The 17,411-nt window shown below is 30.6% G+C and overlaps 1 protein-coding gene across 3 annotated transcripts; it reads right to left on the minus strand.

The window, feature by feature from the left end:
- Nucleotides 1-11,896: 11,896 nt before the first annotated feature.
- On the minus strand, nucleotides 11,897-13,494 carry LOC101222818 (EPIDERMAL PATTERNING FACTOR-like protein 3). 3 transcript variants are annotated; one of them, XM_011654040.2, is made up of 4 exons: nucleotides 13,221-13,494; nucleotides 12,716-12,829; nucleotides 12,561-12,580; nucleotides 11,897-12,483 (listed from the first exon to the last, which is right to left on the minus strand). In XM_011654040.2, the coding sequence occupies exons 2-4, from the start codon at nucleotides 12,825-12,827 to the stop codon at nucleotides 12,265-12,267; spliced, it is 351 nt and encodes a 116-aa protein (XP_011652342.1). In that variant the 5' UTR covers nucleotides 12,828-12,829; nucleotides 13,221-13,494; the 3' UTR covers nucleotides 11,897-12,264. The 3 variants fall into 3 exon arrangements, with proteins under 3 accessions (XP_011652342.1, XP_011652341.1, XP_004146810.1); XM_011654039.2 differs by having other exon boundaries at nucleotides 13,048-13,494; XM_004146762.3 differs by having other exon boundaries at nucleotides 12,716-13,492.
- Between the last annotated feature and the right edge of the window lie 3,917 nt (nucleotides 13,495-17,411).

A 17,411-nucleotide genomic window follows, 5' to 3' on the forward strand; every position in this document is an offset into this window, starting at 1 on the left:
TCATGCTAAACGATCGTGTTGACTATGGTAAACGATCGTTTAGATCATATCCATACGATCATGTAGTTATTTTTTCAACAACGAAAAAAGGGCTTCAAATGCTAAACAATCGTGTTAACTATGGTGAGTGATCGTTTAGATCATATCAACACACCGTGTATTTTTTTTTTTTAAACAATGAAACAAATATTTCAAATTTGAACGATTGTGTTGACCATGGTAAACGATCGTTTAGATCATGTCAAAATGATATTTAAACGATCTTGTTATTCTCAAATACGAGGAAGATGAAGTAACTTCAAAGAATCTTATCGAAAACGGTGAAGATGAAATAGAATAATAAATTGTTTAAAAATAGAACAATAAATTGTTTTAAAATAGAAGAAATTTTTTTTAGAGGAGATGAGAAAATCTGGAAAGAGAGGATGAATAAATAGCAAAGAAGAAGCGAACAAAGAAAAGTAACAAATTGTCCACAATATTCAAGAGTAAATTTGAAAATTATGAAAATAGTGTACCGGCTCTATGTGCTTTTGCTTTTTGTTACACTGACAGTAAATATTTATGTGTTTTGTTACATTGATCAAAATTAACCTTTAAGATATATAATAAAATAATATATAAATTAAACTGGTATAAAAGAATAAGTACTTTATATTAAATTGTTGTTTTCATTAACTCTTTTTCTTTTTCTTTTTTTAAATTAACCATATGATTCCAATATTAAAATAATGTAAATAAAACATGGAAAAGTGAGGGTGTGTGTTTGAGAATGGTAGTTGGAGTAATGATTTGAGAAAAATAGATTTAGGTGTAATAGCGTATGAATATGCTATCTATTTCCACTTAATTTGAGTTCATTTCGTGATTTTACGTTCTTGATTGGATATTTTTTAGGTGTTTAAGAATCAATGTGTGTTTGAAAGGTAGAATGTGGTGAGTAAATGTCACTTTGGAGCTAGTTTGGACAATTTGGAGTTGTATGATATCACCCGAGGCAATACAAGCAAGAAAGTAAAGTTGATATATATGTTGGAACCTTTGTGGTGCAATGCCAAAAAGGCAGAATGATGCCTTAAAATGTAATTGGCCAAGCACCGCGACACTCGAACTTGTGAAGCAGATTGTCCTGAATCAGCCTCTTCTAATTTGTTTTCTCCCTATTTTCTAAGAAACTTTAGTATTTTTTTATCCAAAAAAGTTTCTCATCATTCGACATGTTGATGAGAGGTTAAGGTACTGTAAGACTCATACCTAAATCAGGAGGACAAAAAATTTGATTAAGTATTTGAAGAAGGGGTTTTGAAGAAAGGACGCAATAAGAAGTGGGTGTTAAGATAGTTTTTGTGGAAATGAGTTGACGCAAAAAGACATTTCACATTTAGGAATCAGTAGGCGTTTGGAGTTCTTCACGAGATAAAGTGAAGGCAAGGGAACCTAGGAACACAGACTAAGGTTTAGACGACGAAGAGTAAGAAAAACTTATGGAAAATTTCCTAAGAATACGTAATGGGTCACGTGTAGAAGTTTAAGCTAAACATGGTTAAGTTAAACAACAAGCCTACACATGTACCCCTAAGAGCAAAAGCTGGCACGTTATTAAGAGATTAAGGATGACTAACCCATTTTAGGATTAATGTAAATAGAGGAAGTAGACAGATTTGTTAAGAGTCTTTGCTCTAAGAATTTGTAAGAAAAAGCGAGTGTCACTCACCTAGGAAGAAAACTTCTAGTTGAAAAGAAAAAGTAGAAGAAGGAAAGTTAGGCGTTTTGTAAGGAAGTTATTTGTGAGTGATTTCTTCTAAAAGTATTGGTTTATATGAAAAGTCTTCTTTAAGTTATTACTAGTTTGAAAAGATGTTTTGTATATGAATATCTTAAAAAGATTTCAAATGATGTTTTATGTATGTAGAAAGTATGTTTTATGAATGTGAAGCTATGCTCAAACCATTAGTCTTCTTTCTGTCATTGAGCTAATTGTTATGTACACACAAGGGATAAAGGTAACCACGTAAAAAATGATTGCATGGTGAAATGAAGCCGACGAATGCATAAAAGGCGTGTATTGTGTTAGGCGGCCTGAGAAACAAGAAGTGAATTATCAGGATACTTCCAGATGCTATTGATGAAAAAGACATCACAGTAGTCTAAACACAAGATGATTAGTCTTGGCGTAGGGAATGATTCATGTTCTTGGCAAAAGAATTGTTTGAGACTAGTGTGTATTTGTGCGCTATGTTGTTTTATGCGAGTTGATTTGAAATAATGATATTTATTAAATATTTTTTTCGAAAAGGTTTCCTTAAAACCTCACTAAATTTATTGACTTATGTTTTAAAGTTCTTTCTTCCAGGTGATCATGCGTTAAGGCTAAGTTGGAAAAAAGTGAAATGTTGGCTAGGGGAGGAAGCTTGGCGAGACGTTTAGTTTAAGTTTACGGTTTTATCTGTTTGTAAAGTGCTGTAAAACATTTGGTTAAAGGTTAATAAGTTTTATGTTTTTGTTCTTCTGTTGTGCTATGTTTTCTTTACCGCTTAATTAGTGAGTCTAAAAGGACTTAAGATTGAGCTAGGTGTTTGAGCCAAGTTTCAAGGCTCGAGGACTTAAGCTGAGCTTTTTGGCGTTTAAACGAGTCAAGAATGCTCCAGTCATTTCACGTAATGCAATGTTTCAAGTGCTTGCAGAACAGGGTGTGACAAGTACCGTTTTCTAGCTTGAGTTTCTTAGATTCTCCCTTTATCCCTATGAATTTATGAGAACTTGTACTTTAGTTTTATGTAATATTTGGTTCAATTCTATTCTTGAATGATATTTTGTTATATGTTTGGACGCATAGACTCATGAGAAATATATGATTCTCACTTTGCATCAAATCTTTGACTCATGATAATTAGGAGAGAGTTGGTTAGAAGCAATAGGTTAGGTTAACTTGTAATTCTAATTTGATGCACATTGTTATACCCATCATAGGATTGAACATATTTAATGTCAATTAGATGCATGGGATTGAACCTATTTAATGTCAATTAGATGCATGAAAATAAATTAGGCATTCCACCTAAGGATCTTTAGAACTTAACGCTATTAAAAAATTCAATATCGCATACTTAATCGTATATTGGGTTAGAACAATTAGAACCTTGAGACAATTTAATTGCCTTTTTTAGTTAAATTGGTCAGGTAAAGATTGCATATAGATAAATAATGATAGCTCAATGAGTAAATTCTTTAGATAAGAAAGAAATCATTATAACCCAAACTAGACTCTTTTGACATTGATTTTTTTACAAATTTCTTTTTGTTTTGTGCAATTTACTTTCTTGCCAACAATTTCCAATCAAAATCCTCCATTCAACTATGTAGTTGAAAATTAGTTTATATGAGAATTAGTGTGTTTCCTATAATCAACCCGGACTTGCCACTAAAATTAGTGCTTGGTGAGTGAATTTGATTATTTATTTGACACACGGGGAAGCATTTACTCTTGAATATTAACCATAGACTGAAGCATTTATAATTTATTTATTAAAAATTATTCACAAGATGTAATTCTCTCCTACACCAAAATGTATTTGAATTTTGAGACCCTTTTTCGACGTCAATTCCACCCTCACCGGACATTAAGTCAAGTATGTGGCATTTGGATAGAAGGGTTCTCTCTCAACTCTTTTTTGCTAGAATATACAATATCAAAAGATCTACCATCTTCCAACGTTTTTTTTTTTAATTTTTAATTTCTATTTTTTCAAGACATATGATCTTTTCTGACTGTATATTAAAATAGGTATTGCCAAATCCCTTTCCAATTATATTAATTTTTAATGTAAATGGCGGGAAAAGTCCTTTTTTTCAAAGACTTTTTATGACGCATAAATCTAGTGTTGATTTAAGTCACCTTTCTCAATACCATGCATGTAAAAAGACCTTAATATATATATATATATAAGACTTATCTCAATTCAAAATGGAAGGAACGTCATAATAAAGTAAACCTTCCTCTTGTTGGAAAAACAATGCAAATGACGATCAAATGACTTGTTGCGCCGTGACGAATCACTGCCCTGAAAGAAAGTTAGGCCCTAAATCTATGATCTTTGCATATACAGGTTGAGACACTCTCTCTCCTTTGTTTTTCTTAAGATGTTTACCAGCATCGTAGGAGGTTTTTACTAGAGAGACATTGAAGGAATCAAATTTCTTAGTATTTTCTTAACGTAGTGTGATTGAGTGAAGGATAAATCGTTTTCATTTTTTCTGATTTTAACACCAAGAATTATGCTTGCTTCTCCTAGGTCTTTCATTTCAAAGTGTAACAACATGAACAACTTTGTATCTTTTATTAACTCCATGTTTGTCCCAAAGATCAACATGTCATCAACATATAAACATATCAGTATGCACTCACTGAAAATAGGAATAGAAACAATGATAAAACTTGCTTAGAACTTTTAGTGAAGATAGAGAGATGGTGAGACTTTTTAGTGGAGTGAATGAAGAATGAATGAATGAAGAACTTGGCGGAAGGGATGTATTTATAAGGGAGTCCCACCAACTGCCATCTAAAAGGGCGCAGTGGAAAAGTCGACAGTCGTGGAAAAGGGAAGTGGTCAACTTCATTGAGTAACGTGTGACGGGGTCAAATTAGACACTTAAGAAAACAAAAAAGTGGCTTATTTTCAACACCTCAATGTTTATGCCCATTTACTTCTTCCAGATTTATCAACGTGGGACAAGAAAGCGAACTTTGCATTGCACCAAAGGCCCACAATCTATTTTCAACACCTCAATGTTTCTTTTCTAAAAATGGCTTCGAGTAGACATAAATCTCTTGACAACCGAATTACCATTGGGAGAGGGTGTTTTTCCCGAAAAATTTTATACAATGAAAAATCTAAATTTTCTTTTAGTGCTTGTAAAACATGTTTAAAGTCATGAAAAGATATGGATGTTACTTTTGGGTGGTAACTTCCATTAATTATTTATGATAGCGTTCAAACTATGCTATTGTTTGATAATTAAAGACTAAACTTTTACGAATTTGATAAAGTTAAGGACTTACAAATTAAATTATTACGAATTTGACAAATAAAAGAAGAATAACTAGATCACTACACCCTAAAAAAAATTGAGAACTTAAAATTATTTTGAACCAAAATTATACCACTCATTTCTAAACCTTTTTTAACAAATGACTTTTAATTTAAAAATGACAATCATAAAGCATCATATAATGTAAGTAAAGTATTAGTAACCTCTTTTCTTAAACATAAAAAGTCATGATTCAAACCCTCAATTGTATAAATTGTATTATTCTAAACAAAATATAAACATCACAAATTCTCTTGCCATATTAAAATACTAATTACTAAACCATATTCATATCTTCCAAGTTGTAATTTTTATTTCTTAAACAAAACTTATACCATAATTAGCTAATAAGATATATGATTCTACATGTGTGTATATGCATATAATATAGAGAAACACACACATAGTTTTAGCATCATTGCATTTAAATATAAAGCAGATATGAATATTTAACTCTTAAATATTTATTATTATTATTTAAGATACTAAAGTTAAAGAAATGGAACTGAGAATACATAGTTTGACTATTCTTAGTCGTCAAGAAAAGTGAGCCAAAGAATTTGACCAGTGAGCGTCAGAGCAATTCAAAGCTTAAACGACCTTCCTGTTCTTTACATATATTCTCAACTTGTAACATAACATATATATATATATATATATATATATATATATATATATATATATATATATATCCACTTCTACTTTTTCTAGTTTAAATTAAAATATTTAGTCTCTCTCAATCATTACGAAAAGTTGGTAAAATCTTCCACATAGTTTGATAATTAATTGACTTTTCATTAGTTACCAATAGCTTCTGTCATAAAAACTATTTTAGAGGATTAATTTTATCAAATCATATCATTAACTATTCATTATAAATTATCGTGATTAAATTTTAACTTTAAACCTTCGTTTAATGTTGTTGAAGGTGGCCAAAGTCAAAACTCAATACCCATAGGATATAGGAAAAAGTATGGAAGAGTAAGTGTCTAGCTAAAAAGAGAAATATTAGCACGTCTTGAGAATTAAGACGATTGATCAAGTTTTTTATGAACGTATACCATTAAAAAAAATAAACAATTTGAAGTTAGATTGCACCTTGAAACCTCACATTCTAGAAATGTCTTTGATATCGTTATTGTCAAATCTAATTGTAGATGTAGACATGTGTTAGAGGACTAACTTATTGATGGGTTTTGTACCCCAAAGCTCATTGTTTGTAATGTAATAAACTATTTATTGATATTTAATAAAATAATTGCTATTTTGTTTGGTAAATTTATATAAATATATATAACAAAAGGATAAATATTTAAGCTTCATATCTCAAAATAAGAAAAACTTATGAAGTCTGATTACTTGTTCATAAATTCTTATTGGTTTTGATCATTGTGGAATGATTTTTTAATTTTTAATATTTTTCTTCTTTGCAATTTATTCAATTTCTTTACGATTTATTCATTTGCTCTTTTAGATTTTTTCCTCTTTAATATTCTTCTTCATCTTCTTCATCCTCGGCAACATCAAGATTCTTTATATTCCTCTATCAAAATCGTTGTAGTGAGTTTGTTTTTGGTAAGAATCCTAAATATTATTTTTGTTTAAATTGTTCAAAAGATTATAAAATTTCGCTAAGAATTCTATATTTCATTATGAATATCGTTTTTTTTTTTTTTTTTTGTGGTACAAATTATAAATTTCATTTTCGTTTCAATTGTTTAGAAGATTTAAATATTACTGTGAGCAAGCTAGACATTTAAGCGAAGTTGTGCTAGGAGTGGAAGGCTTGAGTTTTATTTTAAGTCTTTATGGTAAAGAGAACATGTATTGTATTTTAAACGCATTTATGAAGTAATAAAGAGATCTTGGTTGTTATATTATGTTGTGGTGTGTTTTTATTATAGCTTGGCAGGTAAAGGGTTTAAGGTTGAACTAAGCGATAAAGCTAAGGTTCAAGTTGCTTAAAGATTAGTTGTTGGTTGTGTCAATTCCGCTTACTAGGTGTTTTGTGTGCTATCTTGCCCATACACGTAAAGTGTGTCTAGGTGGTCATGCCTCCACTTGGTAACATCAAGTTACCTTGGGTGGGGTTTGACATCCCCAGACATCCTATCTCAACTCAACGTCCTAAACAGCTCTCAAGATTTTTAATTGGTCTAACTGTGTATGAAAATCTTGACATGCATCTTATGGATGTAGTCATAATATATTTACATGAATCTCTTGATAATGACATTTATAAGAATTTAAGATAATTAAAACATATAAGTCAAGTTCTAGGAGACTATATTCAATAAAGCTACAAAGATCACTATATATATTGAAACAATCATGATGAATGTGGTACAATCGTCTAAGCAGATATTTGTTGAAAGAAGGATATCAAAATAATTCAATATGTTTATATGTTTTTATAAATAAAAAAATCACAGTTAGGATTTGTTATTATAAATATATTTGGAACTCTTGAAGAGCTTTCAAGGGCAACAATATAATAACTTAAGAAAGAATTTGAGATGAAAGATATTGAAAAAATAAAATTTTCTTTTGGCTCGCAAATTAAGCATTTAGCAAATGAGATATTTGTTCATCATTCAGCTTATACAAGAAAAATTTTGAAAAGATTTTATATGAATAAAACGCATTCATTGAACACTCAAATGCAACTTTGTTCACTAGATGTGAAGAAAAATATATTTAGGCCTCAAGATGATAATGAAGAACTTCTTGGTTAAGAAGCACCATATTTTAGTGCAATTCGTGCACTCATGTATCTTGCTAATAAGAAGACCAGATATGACATTTTCAATAAATTTATTAGCTAGATACAATTTTTCTCCAACAAAAAATCACTGGAATAGAATAAGCATATACTATGTTATGTTCGAGTCACGATTGATATTTGTTTATTTTATTCAAATAAATCAAAATTTGATTTAGTTGATTTCATTGATTCTGGATATTTATATGATCCACTGAAAGCTAAGTCTCAAATAGCTTATGTGAAGGAATTGTTATATCATGTCGATCAGTGAAACAAACCATAACTGTTATATCCTCAAATCATGCTGAAATTCTTGCAATTCATGAGACTACTTGAGAATGTGTATGATTAAGATCAATGACTCAGCAAATTTGTGTGAAACATGTGACTTGTTTCCTAGTAAAAATCTTTCAACGATACTATACGAAAACAACACAACATGGATAGCTCAAATCAAAGAAGGTTATATTAAAGGAGATGAACAAAGCATATTTCACCAAAGATTAGTACAACAAATTTGCTTAAAGGATAACTTGATAGACTTATTTACAAAGGCATTACATTCCCCAATATTTGAAAATTTCAGGCACAAAATCGGAATGTGTTGACTTAGTAATCTCAAGTGATGTTTTCATGAGGAGAAGGAGTATTTTTGTAAGAGTATATGCTATATGAAATATGTACTCTTTTTTCTTCACTCGAATATTTTTCTCATTAGGTTTTTTACTAGTAATGTTTTAACGATACATATTTCATTTACATAATGAGCATTTAAGAGGGAATAATATAAATATTATAATACGGAGAATAATAGACGCCCATTATACTCATGCTTGGTGTCCATTGGTCATGTGTTATATCCATATTATCCCAAATGTTGTACATGTGTCTCAATATGACACACTATATTAGTGTCCAACGTCCATGTAATTCATCTTATGCTTACCAAATTGTATATAAATAATGGCATTTTGTGAGTTTTGTAATTGATACACATTTTGATGAATTTTTCATACATCTTAGAGAACGAGGATAAACTTGGAATATTTTCTTATTTATTTATTTTAATATTATATTTTCTAGACACATGTGTCCTCATTGTACCTCATTTTTACGTACAACATTAATATTTTTAAAATTTTTATTCATATGTTTATGATGAATAATTATTAAAACCATAAATTTTTATACTACTCTTCCAATATTTACTATAATGATTTTTTTTTACCAAATCTCTAACCTCAATTTTATTTATGTTACCTTTCAATTTTGTTTCTATGATATTTCCAATATTATTTATAATTTCATTTCAATTCAAACACTCCACACTACATTACTAATTAAAATTTAGTGTAATAAATATTAGAATACTAATCATTGCTTGTAACAAAATAATAGACAAACATTTGTTAGTGTCCATATTTATATTTTAGTTCATTTTAATCTATTTGAAAGCAATCCAAACTATATAAACATCCCGTGACTTCTATAAATTATGTTGGTTACAATAGACATGTGCAGGAAAAATACAGATACATTTTACCCTAATTGGATCTAATTTTATTGGAAATGAACCTGCATTACTTCCTTAATTAAAATGAAATTAGGGTTAAAGAAATTCTTATCTTTGAAGCTCCCATTCACTTGAAATCTCCACACAATCTCAAACTAGACCACCATTAGTGTTGACTCTCTATTCTTCCGATTTAGAATCGGATTGTAGGACCCAATGAGTGAAATATTTGGGAGAGAGTGATATGAATGGAAATTGAAGGATTGATTTAGGTTGAGAGTTGGGAAAGAAAATATTTCGATCGATGAGGAAATTTTTAAGTAAATATCAAAAGAGCCAAAACTTTTTATTCAATACAAAAAGTACCATTTAAATAAACAAAATACATGCAATTATTGCATGTTTAAACAAACCAAAGCTCAACACCTCACTACCATGAACTTCCACTTAGCCCACTAATGAGTTAGTGAAATTATGAAACAATGCACTTTCACTTAGTGGGTTTGTGTCAACACGATAAACTTTCACATAGTCCACTCAGAATTAGATATTCAAGTCAGAAGTCAATATTTTAATTCTTTTACCAATAAAATGTTAGATTTTCTCATTAACTTTAGTCAAAGAGTAAAATGATCATTTGATCATTCAAGTCAAACTCAAAAGTCAACATTTTCATTTTTCCCTCATTTCCCCCTCATTTTTTTTAAATTCAAATTATATTTGAATGAAAACCCATCAAAGTTTGACTTTTCAAAATAAAAGTCAATCATTTTACATTTTACAACTCCGACCATTACCATCATTTTCGAGCTTCCAAATATGGTAGGCCTTTTAAAAACGACCTAGTACCTGCGACTTACACCACATTGGTGTTTAGGTTTCTTTTTGCTTACCGACAAGCTCTCTTCTCCTAAAATACAAATTTATCACTGTTCTCGTGGAGATCATATATATTTGCTTGGTCAAAATTTGACATCAACAAAATGTAAAAATGTGTTTTTAAACTCATACAAAAATTTTAAAATTAAGACCATGTTCAATATCGTAAGGTTTTTAATTTTTAAAAATTAAGCCTATAAACGCTTTTTCCACCTCAAAATTTCTCGATTTATTACCTATATTTTACTAATGTTAAAAAACAAGCCAAATTATAAAACCAAAATAATATTTAGTTCAAACTTGTTTATATCTTTCGAATTCAACTAAGGATTCAACTCAAAAATACAAATTACAAATCATAGTAGATAAATTAATAAAAGATACTCTTTAAAGAAACAAAAAAATCAAACGACTACTATGTTCGAAAAGTTAGTTTTATTTTTTAAATTTGACTTAGAATTGAAACGTTCACTTTAAACTACACCCTCCCCACAAAACCCAAATAAATTTCAAAAGTAAAAAAATAAAGCTTCAAAAGATTTATGAAATGGGACCTCAATGATTACTTGATTGGACCAAACTATTAAAATAATTGTGCCTACATTCTTAGGTGGATATGGTTGGAAGGAGAAGAGAGAGTAACATAAAAGAAAGAAAAAGAAAAATCAATGAGAATACATAAAACCAAAAAACATTTTGTGGTGACCCCAAAAAGATACAAAGGTTGTGAAGAGACAACTTGCCTGCCATCTAATAACCTCAACAAACTTAACCAAATGGCCCTCTTTATTGCTCCTCAAACCTGAAAATAAGTGGCCATAAAATTATACCATAAAACTAAAACTTTGAAAATTTAACTTTTTAAAAAGTTAAAAGAGTGTTGTTTTTTCTTTAAAATTTTAAACTAACAAATTATATTGAATTGCATATCTAACACTATATTTTGAATAAACATCTAATAATAATGATCCCTCTTAGAAAGAAAACAAAAACAAACTAATCTCCAAATATGCATCAAATAATTCATGTATGAGGAAGTCTATCAAAATCAATAGCATTTGGCAGAAAAGAATGAGATTCACATCCTCAAATCTTCTTCTCTGTCAAATCAAGGTGAGTTTGTATTACAATTATACATTCAAGAATAAAATGAAAGGCTCAATACTAACTTCAACCTTTTATTTTCTTTGTCTTTTTTAGTAAAATTTTATCAAATAATTAGAAGAAAGAGATGATGATGAAATAATTGAGAAGAAAGTTTTAATTTCCTTATTGATAAGACTTTTGAGGTGATGGTCTCATGTGATAAAAGAAAAAAAAAACAATGGTAGTCTAAATAATACTCTTATCACAACATTCAATTGATTTAACAAATTTATTTTTTGGTTGCTTCTAAAGAATATTTCTTTCAAATTATATTAATAAGACCACAAGAACTTCCAAAGTATACCAATTAGGTTTAAAATATCCAAAGTATAAGTAGATATGAACCTAAAATAATAAAATTTAAACTTGCTAATTTAATTTATTAGTCTTGCAAGTTGCAATTACCTTAACTAAAATATTTAAAAATATTAAAGTTAAATTAAAATTTTAATATTTCTAATATAAGTATCACATGTTAAAATTACAAAATTGTCATACATATTACCTTATTAAATAATTAACAAAATTTCTATTCAATGTGGTAACAAGTGAATTCTTTTCCATCAACAAAAAAATTATATGAGCCAAATTTCCTAATAAAACAAAATATTCAAAAAAAGAAAAAAATCTTAGCTACAATAAACATAACTCACCTATGTCTAACCTTCTATGATCCCCATATTTTGATAGAAACTTAATTATCTACTTTTCTAAACTAACGTTGAACCTCATACATATTAAAAATTAACTTTGAATTAAGAACTTCTATACAGTGGGATGGAAATGATGCAAAAGGCAAAGCAAATGATGGGAAAAAAAGGAAGGTTATTCTTTTTATTCTATCATATTTATTTTTTCCTCTTAAGATTTAGGATCAAGGGCTGTAAAAGGAAGGGCCACACTTGCATTTCCATCCCTCGGGTTCATAGTTAGTGTATTGGACCCCTACGTGGCTGCGTCTGTTGGTGGTTGTAGGCACTTGAATGGCTTCACATGGAATGCATCCATAGCACTTGTGCTCACAGCTGGGTGGACTTGACCCTATTTTCCTCATACCTCTATAGAATTCTTCTTCTTTAACACCTTTAACAGCCTTTATACAGACCAAAAACATGAATTATTTCAACAAACAGAGCACAAATAAAGTGACAAAAAGGGTAGGGGTCTGACCTGTTTTGAATCAATAAGACCTGGCAGGAACAAAACAACAAGCAACTTGAATTAAAAAGGCAGTGAAAGAAGAAGAAAACCTATTGCTAAATAGATGTAATAATTGAGATGAGAAAGCCAAAGAAAAGATGTGAGTATATTGGTAAGAAACGAACCTTGTTGTTTATGAGGAGGGAGGGCAGGATTTGGAGCAAAATTCCTGGCTGCAGCAGAAACCCAACAGACTAATTGCAGAATAAATATAAAACACCAGTATGTTCCTTTCATGTCTTCAAAAGCCAAAATGATAATGATGATTACGGTGGGAAAGAGATGGTGAATGAAAAAAAATGGAAAATGATTTGGGTTATAAGAAGAAGGTGGTGGAAATTTAATCCTAACAAGCAAATTCACATTTCCCCGTACAAGAAGTCAGAGCCTTTCTCTCTATCTTTATACATACATATATATATTGTTTTATTTTGTTTGGTTTGAATTGGTTTCTTACTCTTCCAATGTCTAGCTTTAAGACTGGCAGGGAGATTTTGCGTTAGAAACAAGTGATCGATTCCAATTTCTTATCAAAGAGTTCTGAACAAAAGCAAAGCAAAGTCCCTCCACTCCACTCCACCTCAAATCATTTGACAACTCACCATGGATTCATAGAGAAGAGAACCTTACAATTGCAAGAGTGCAAGAAATGAGCTGTAGAAATCCCCTTTTTCTTCTTCTTCTTCTTTTTTGATTTTGTCGCCTTCCAATACGATCCAGCCTCTCTCTTTCACTCACTGCCAAATCAGTCTAGTAAATGAACCAATACAGAGATCCTTGCAAGGGCAGGGCCCAGTAGAACAGCCACCTCTTTTTTTCTAGGCTCTGTCATACCTGCAGAAGCAATGTAAATATTCACAAGGAAAAGAAAAATACCATCTACCAAGACTGCAGGGTCTTTATTTCACTCTGATAATTTTATTCCTATTTAAAGAAGAAAAGATCCAGTGACAGAGGGCTATTTATGTAAAAGAAGGAAAAAGGCATCAATGTCTGAGGTTCTGAGCACATTCAGCCCAGCAGAAAATTTTTATTGAGTTAGTTAATAAATTAAATAAGTTACTTCAAATGGGGTCAACCTTTTACAGATTAGTAGGTTGAGAAGATAATAGAATGCTGCTTGAAATCCAATCTCAGCCATCCATTTACCTTATAACCAAAGATGGTCAGTCAAGAGCCGTTGATGTTTGGAAGGTCCCAATTTATAAGCAATAAATGACGTTAGATTTAATCCACACCTAAACTATCACACTCAAATTTGCCTGTTTCCCCCGGTCACCACCACATTCAACATGAATCAAGCTTACATGACATATATTCTTTCTACTCACCCAATATTCATGATAGTAATTCTTATGATAATTTAATCCTTTTCTTGACTTTATTTGGAGAAGTGTGATGAACAATGTCAAACTTAAAACATTGGAAGCTTAAGCTCAACTGTCACACGAGCAAAAAATAAAACATATAGCATGCAGTAATCAGTAATCAGTGGTCTCTCTTTCTACAGATCCAAGATTCAAGATAGCAGTTCTTAACACCCCAAATGAAAGTATAATCACTTATTTGACTTTATTTGGAGAAATGTGATAGAATGATGTCAAAGTTAAAACCTGAGAAGTAAGCCTTAGGTTAAAACAGTGATATAGGAAAATTATTGAACAGTTGGCAGGCACTAATTAGTGGCCTTTCTGACTAGAAAGGACAAAGAAAGGGGCACTGAATCACTGTTTAAGCGGCTCGATGGGGATGTGTATAATGCAAAAATGAGAGAACTTTGTGGGAAAAAAAAGACACAGAGACAAAAATAAATCGGTGAAAATGGATAAGTAGAGAAGGTACTTTAAGCATCAAATGCACCCATTGTACGTTTTCAAGTAAGGTTTGTCCTGTTCCATATGGTCTGGGGATTTCTTATTGATATCAGCGAGATTTGAGTGATTTGATTATTCGATCTGTTACATTTTCTTTCGCTCTTCTTCTTCTTCTTCTACTTCTTTTTTACCATCTATCCATTTACCTTGCGGCTCTGGATTAGGTAACATCAAGACCCAGCTTTAGAATTTCGGCCACTGGAAATGACCCTCAAAGACAAATCGGGGTATCATCGAATCCATGAAAAAACCCAGAGAGAAGATCGTTTGTGAAACTGATTTTCGATACAGTTCTTCGGGAAAATTTTAAGGATTAATTATAAAAGCATACTTTGTTTCAAAAATACACTCCAACTTTTTCCAACATCTTAAAAAAAAATATCAAGTTAAAATTTTAGATGAAAATTTGGATATATCATAATTTGACTATGATTGGAAAGAAAACTGAGATAATCATCGCATCCGTTTAGGTAATTGTAATATGATTTCAAGTCTTGTTTTTGTTCAAAATTATAAAGAATTTAAATTTGAATAGGTTTTAAACCTGTATAAAAATTTAAGAGTAATATTTGGACTTTGCAACCTATAGAGTGGAACAAGGTTAAAAGGTATTTATTATAATTTATTAATTTTGACAATTTTTAATTTTTATTACTCAGCCACGTTTGTATCAATTTCAATTTAAATTTGTCTTTCTTTGGTCCAAGAAATTTACGAGTAAGAGTAGAGAAATTTATAAGGAAGAGTAGAAAATGTGGAAGGTTTGTAGAAGTAAAAGATGTCCTGGACCAAAGACTGAAAAGATCAAATCAAACAAGGTTGATCCAATAGTTATTAATGATGTAGAGGTTTGGGATTTAGGGTTTATGGTTAATTGAAAATTAAGACATTTGTGAAATATCACGGGGAATTAAGGTGTTTTCTCTAAGTCTTTCAACATAGAATCATGAACTTTACTCCTTGTTTGGTACAAAAAGCTTATGGATCTCATCACTAAAAATATTAAGGCGTGTTTGGGGTGCAAACTTGAGTGGTGTGGAGTGAATTATTTAGTACACTCCACATTTTGGACATAAATTGAGCAAAAAGGGGATTATGGCTATTTTACTCCTTGCACATATTGTTCCACTCCCTACTACACGTTGTTCCATTCTCTCAGCTAGGTACATCTCAGGATCACTTAATTTTTTTTTTTCTTGTGATCAATCTCGATCGAGATCAACCCTAAGATTCTTCTCAAATTTAAAAAATTCTTTGAAGAAATTTTTTTTGTCTCTCTCGAGGACATCTCGAGGCAACCTTAGCCTGAGATCATACTACATAATGCTTATGCTCTTTAGCTCAGGGCTCTCTTGGTCCAACTTTGGCACGTGATCAATGATGTTAGGTCAAAGTTGCCTCAGAATAGCCCTGGGCTAAAGAACATAAGCATTATGTAGTATGATCTTGGGCTAAGGTTGCCCCGAGATGTCCTCGAGAGAGATCGAGAAATTTTCTTTATATAGTTTTTAAATTTGGAAAGAATCTCATAGCCGATCTCCGTTGAGATTGAACCCAAAAACAAAATTTTCAGTTGTTCTTAGTACACCTGACTAAGAAACTAGAATAGTGTGTGACAGGGATTTCGACCTAAAATAACACTAAGTCCCCATTTGCTTAATTCATGCCCCAAACATGGAGTTGGACTAAAATAACCCACTTCACTCACCTCAAGTTTGCAACCCAAATGCAGACTATTGTCATGCTCAGATTATTATAAGCCACTCATTGCTCCAAATGCTCCCTAAATTTATATTGTATCAACTCTTTACACTATAGATCCCAGATGTTCACAACCTAATACTTTTTATTATTTCATTCCCGGCATCAAACAACCCATAAAAGTTTAAAAACCAAAATAATTATAAACTTCAAATTTCATGACTAAACTGATAATTTAACCTTTAGTATTCTAATAAAGGGTTTGACTGCAACCTTTACTAAACTAGAGGTTAACCTCCTATGCTCAAACTTGAAAGGTCAAGGGTGGTTTATACCAACAACTAGTGATATTTGGTATATGATGTGTTCACATTCATCCTTAAAAATCTAGTTAATCATTCAATTAAATTAACATTTTTTTTTTTGTTCTCTATCTTACAATTATTCACTGTAGGATATAACCTGTCACACCTCCTCTCAGACCACCTCTTCTTCATTTAAGAGGTGGTGTGAAACTAACAGATATCGTTTTCCTTCTAACAAACCTACTAATTTTACTAGAACTAAAACTAAACTAACATAGAATATATAACACAGCGAAAATATAAATAAACTATACATAAACCAAATAGTGAAGCCCAAGCTTATGACAACCATAATAAGTCTGATATAGATATATAAACAACCACTATAAACAAGGCAAGGCAAGGTTTATATAACATATAGACAAACCCTGTACAACCCACAACTAACTCTATAGAACCAAACTCATACATAAACCAAATTACACAACTAAAACAACACATACTAGTATAAAACTTAAAATGTACTAGCAAATAGGTGGATGAAGTTGGGCACCAAATCCACGATCTATACATGGAAACTAAGAAAATATTTTTGTAGTGGGGAACTAAAGTTCAATCAGTGACTAGTTTTAAAACTAAACATGGTTAATAAATCATTGAGTTAGTAAACAACTTAAACAAATACTTTTAAATCAAAGCAAGGTAAACATATATAATTCTCAAAACTCAAGAAATGTTGAGAAGATCATAAAATGTTCGCTACATTTTTTACGATTAAAATTTTGGTGTGTTTTTTTTTCTTTTGCTTGTTTCACTTTGTGGGAGAAGAAAAAGAAAGAAGTAAAATATTTTATGTTTTATTTTATATTTCCCTAAAAATACTTTTCAGCAAGAGTATTACATAAATGTAACAAGAGTAATTTAGTGGGGGAAAAATTTGT

The sequence above is a fragment of the Cucumis sativus genome, chromosome 3, assembly GCF_000004075.3.
Source record: "Cucumis sativus cultivar 9930 chromosome 3, Cucumber_9930_V3, whole genome shotgun sequence".
In the NCBI taxonomy this organism is placed as follows: domain Eukaryota; kingdom Viridiplantae; phylum Streptophyta; class Magnoliopsida; order Cucurbitales; family Cucurbitaceae; genus Cucumis; species Cucumis sativus.

Bases quoted from the DNA above. Each gene is read 5' to 3' on its own strand.
- LOC101222818 (XM_011654040.2), bottom strand. From the start codon at position 12,827: ATGAAAGGAACATACTGGTGTTTTATATTTATTCTGCAATTAGTCTGT. The intron at 12,581-12,715 runs GTTCGTTTCTTA...TGTTCCTGCCAG, and splicing joins CCCTCCTCATAAACAACAAG to GTCTTATTGATTCAAAACAG. The intron at 12,484-12,560 runs GTCAGACCCCTA...GTCTGTATAAAG, and splicing joins GTCTTATTGATTCAAAACAG to GCTGTTAAAGGTGTTAAAGA.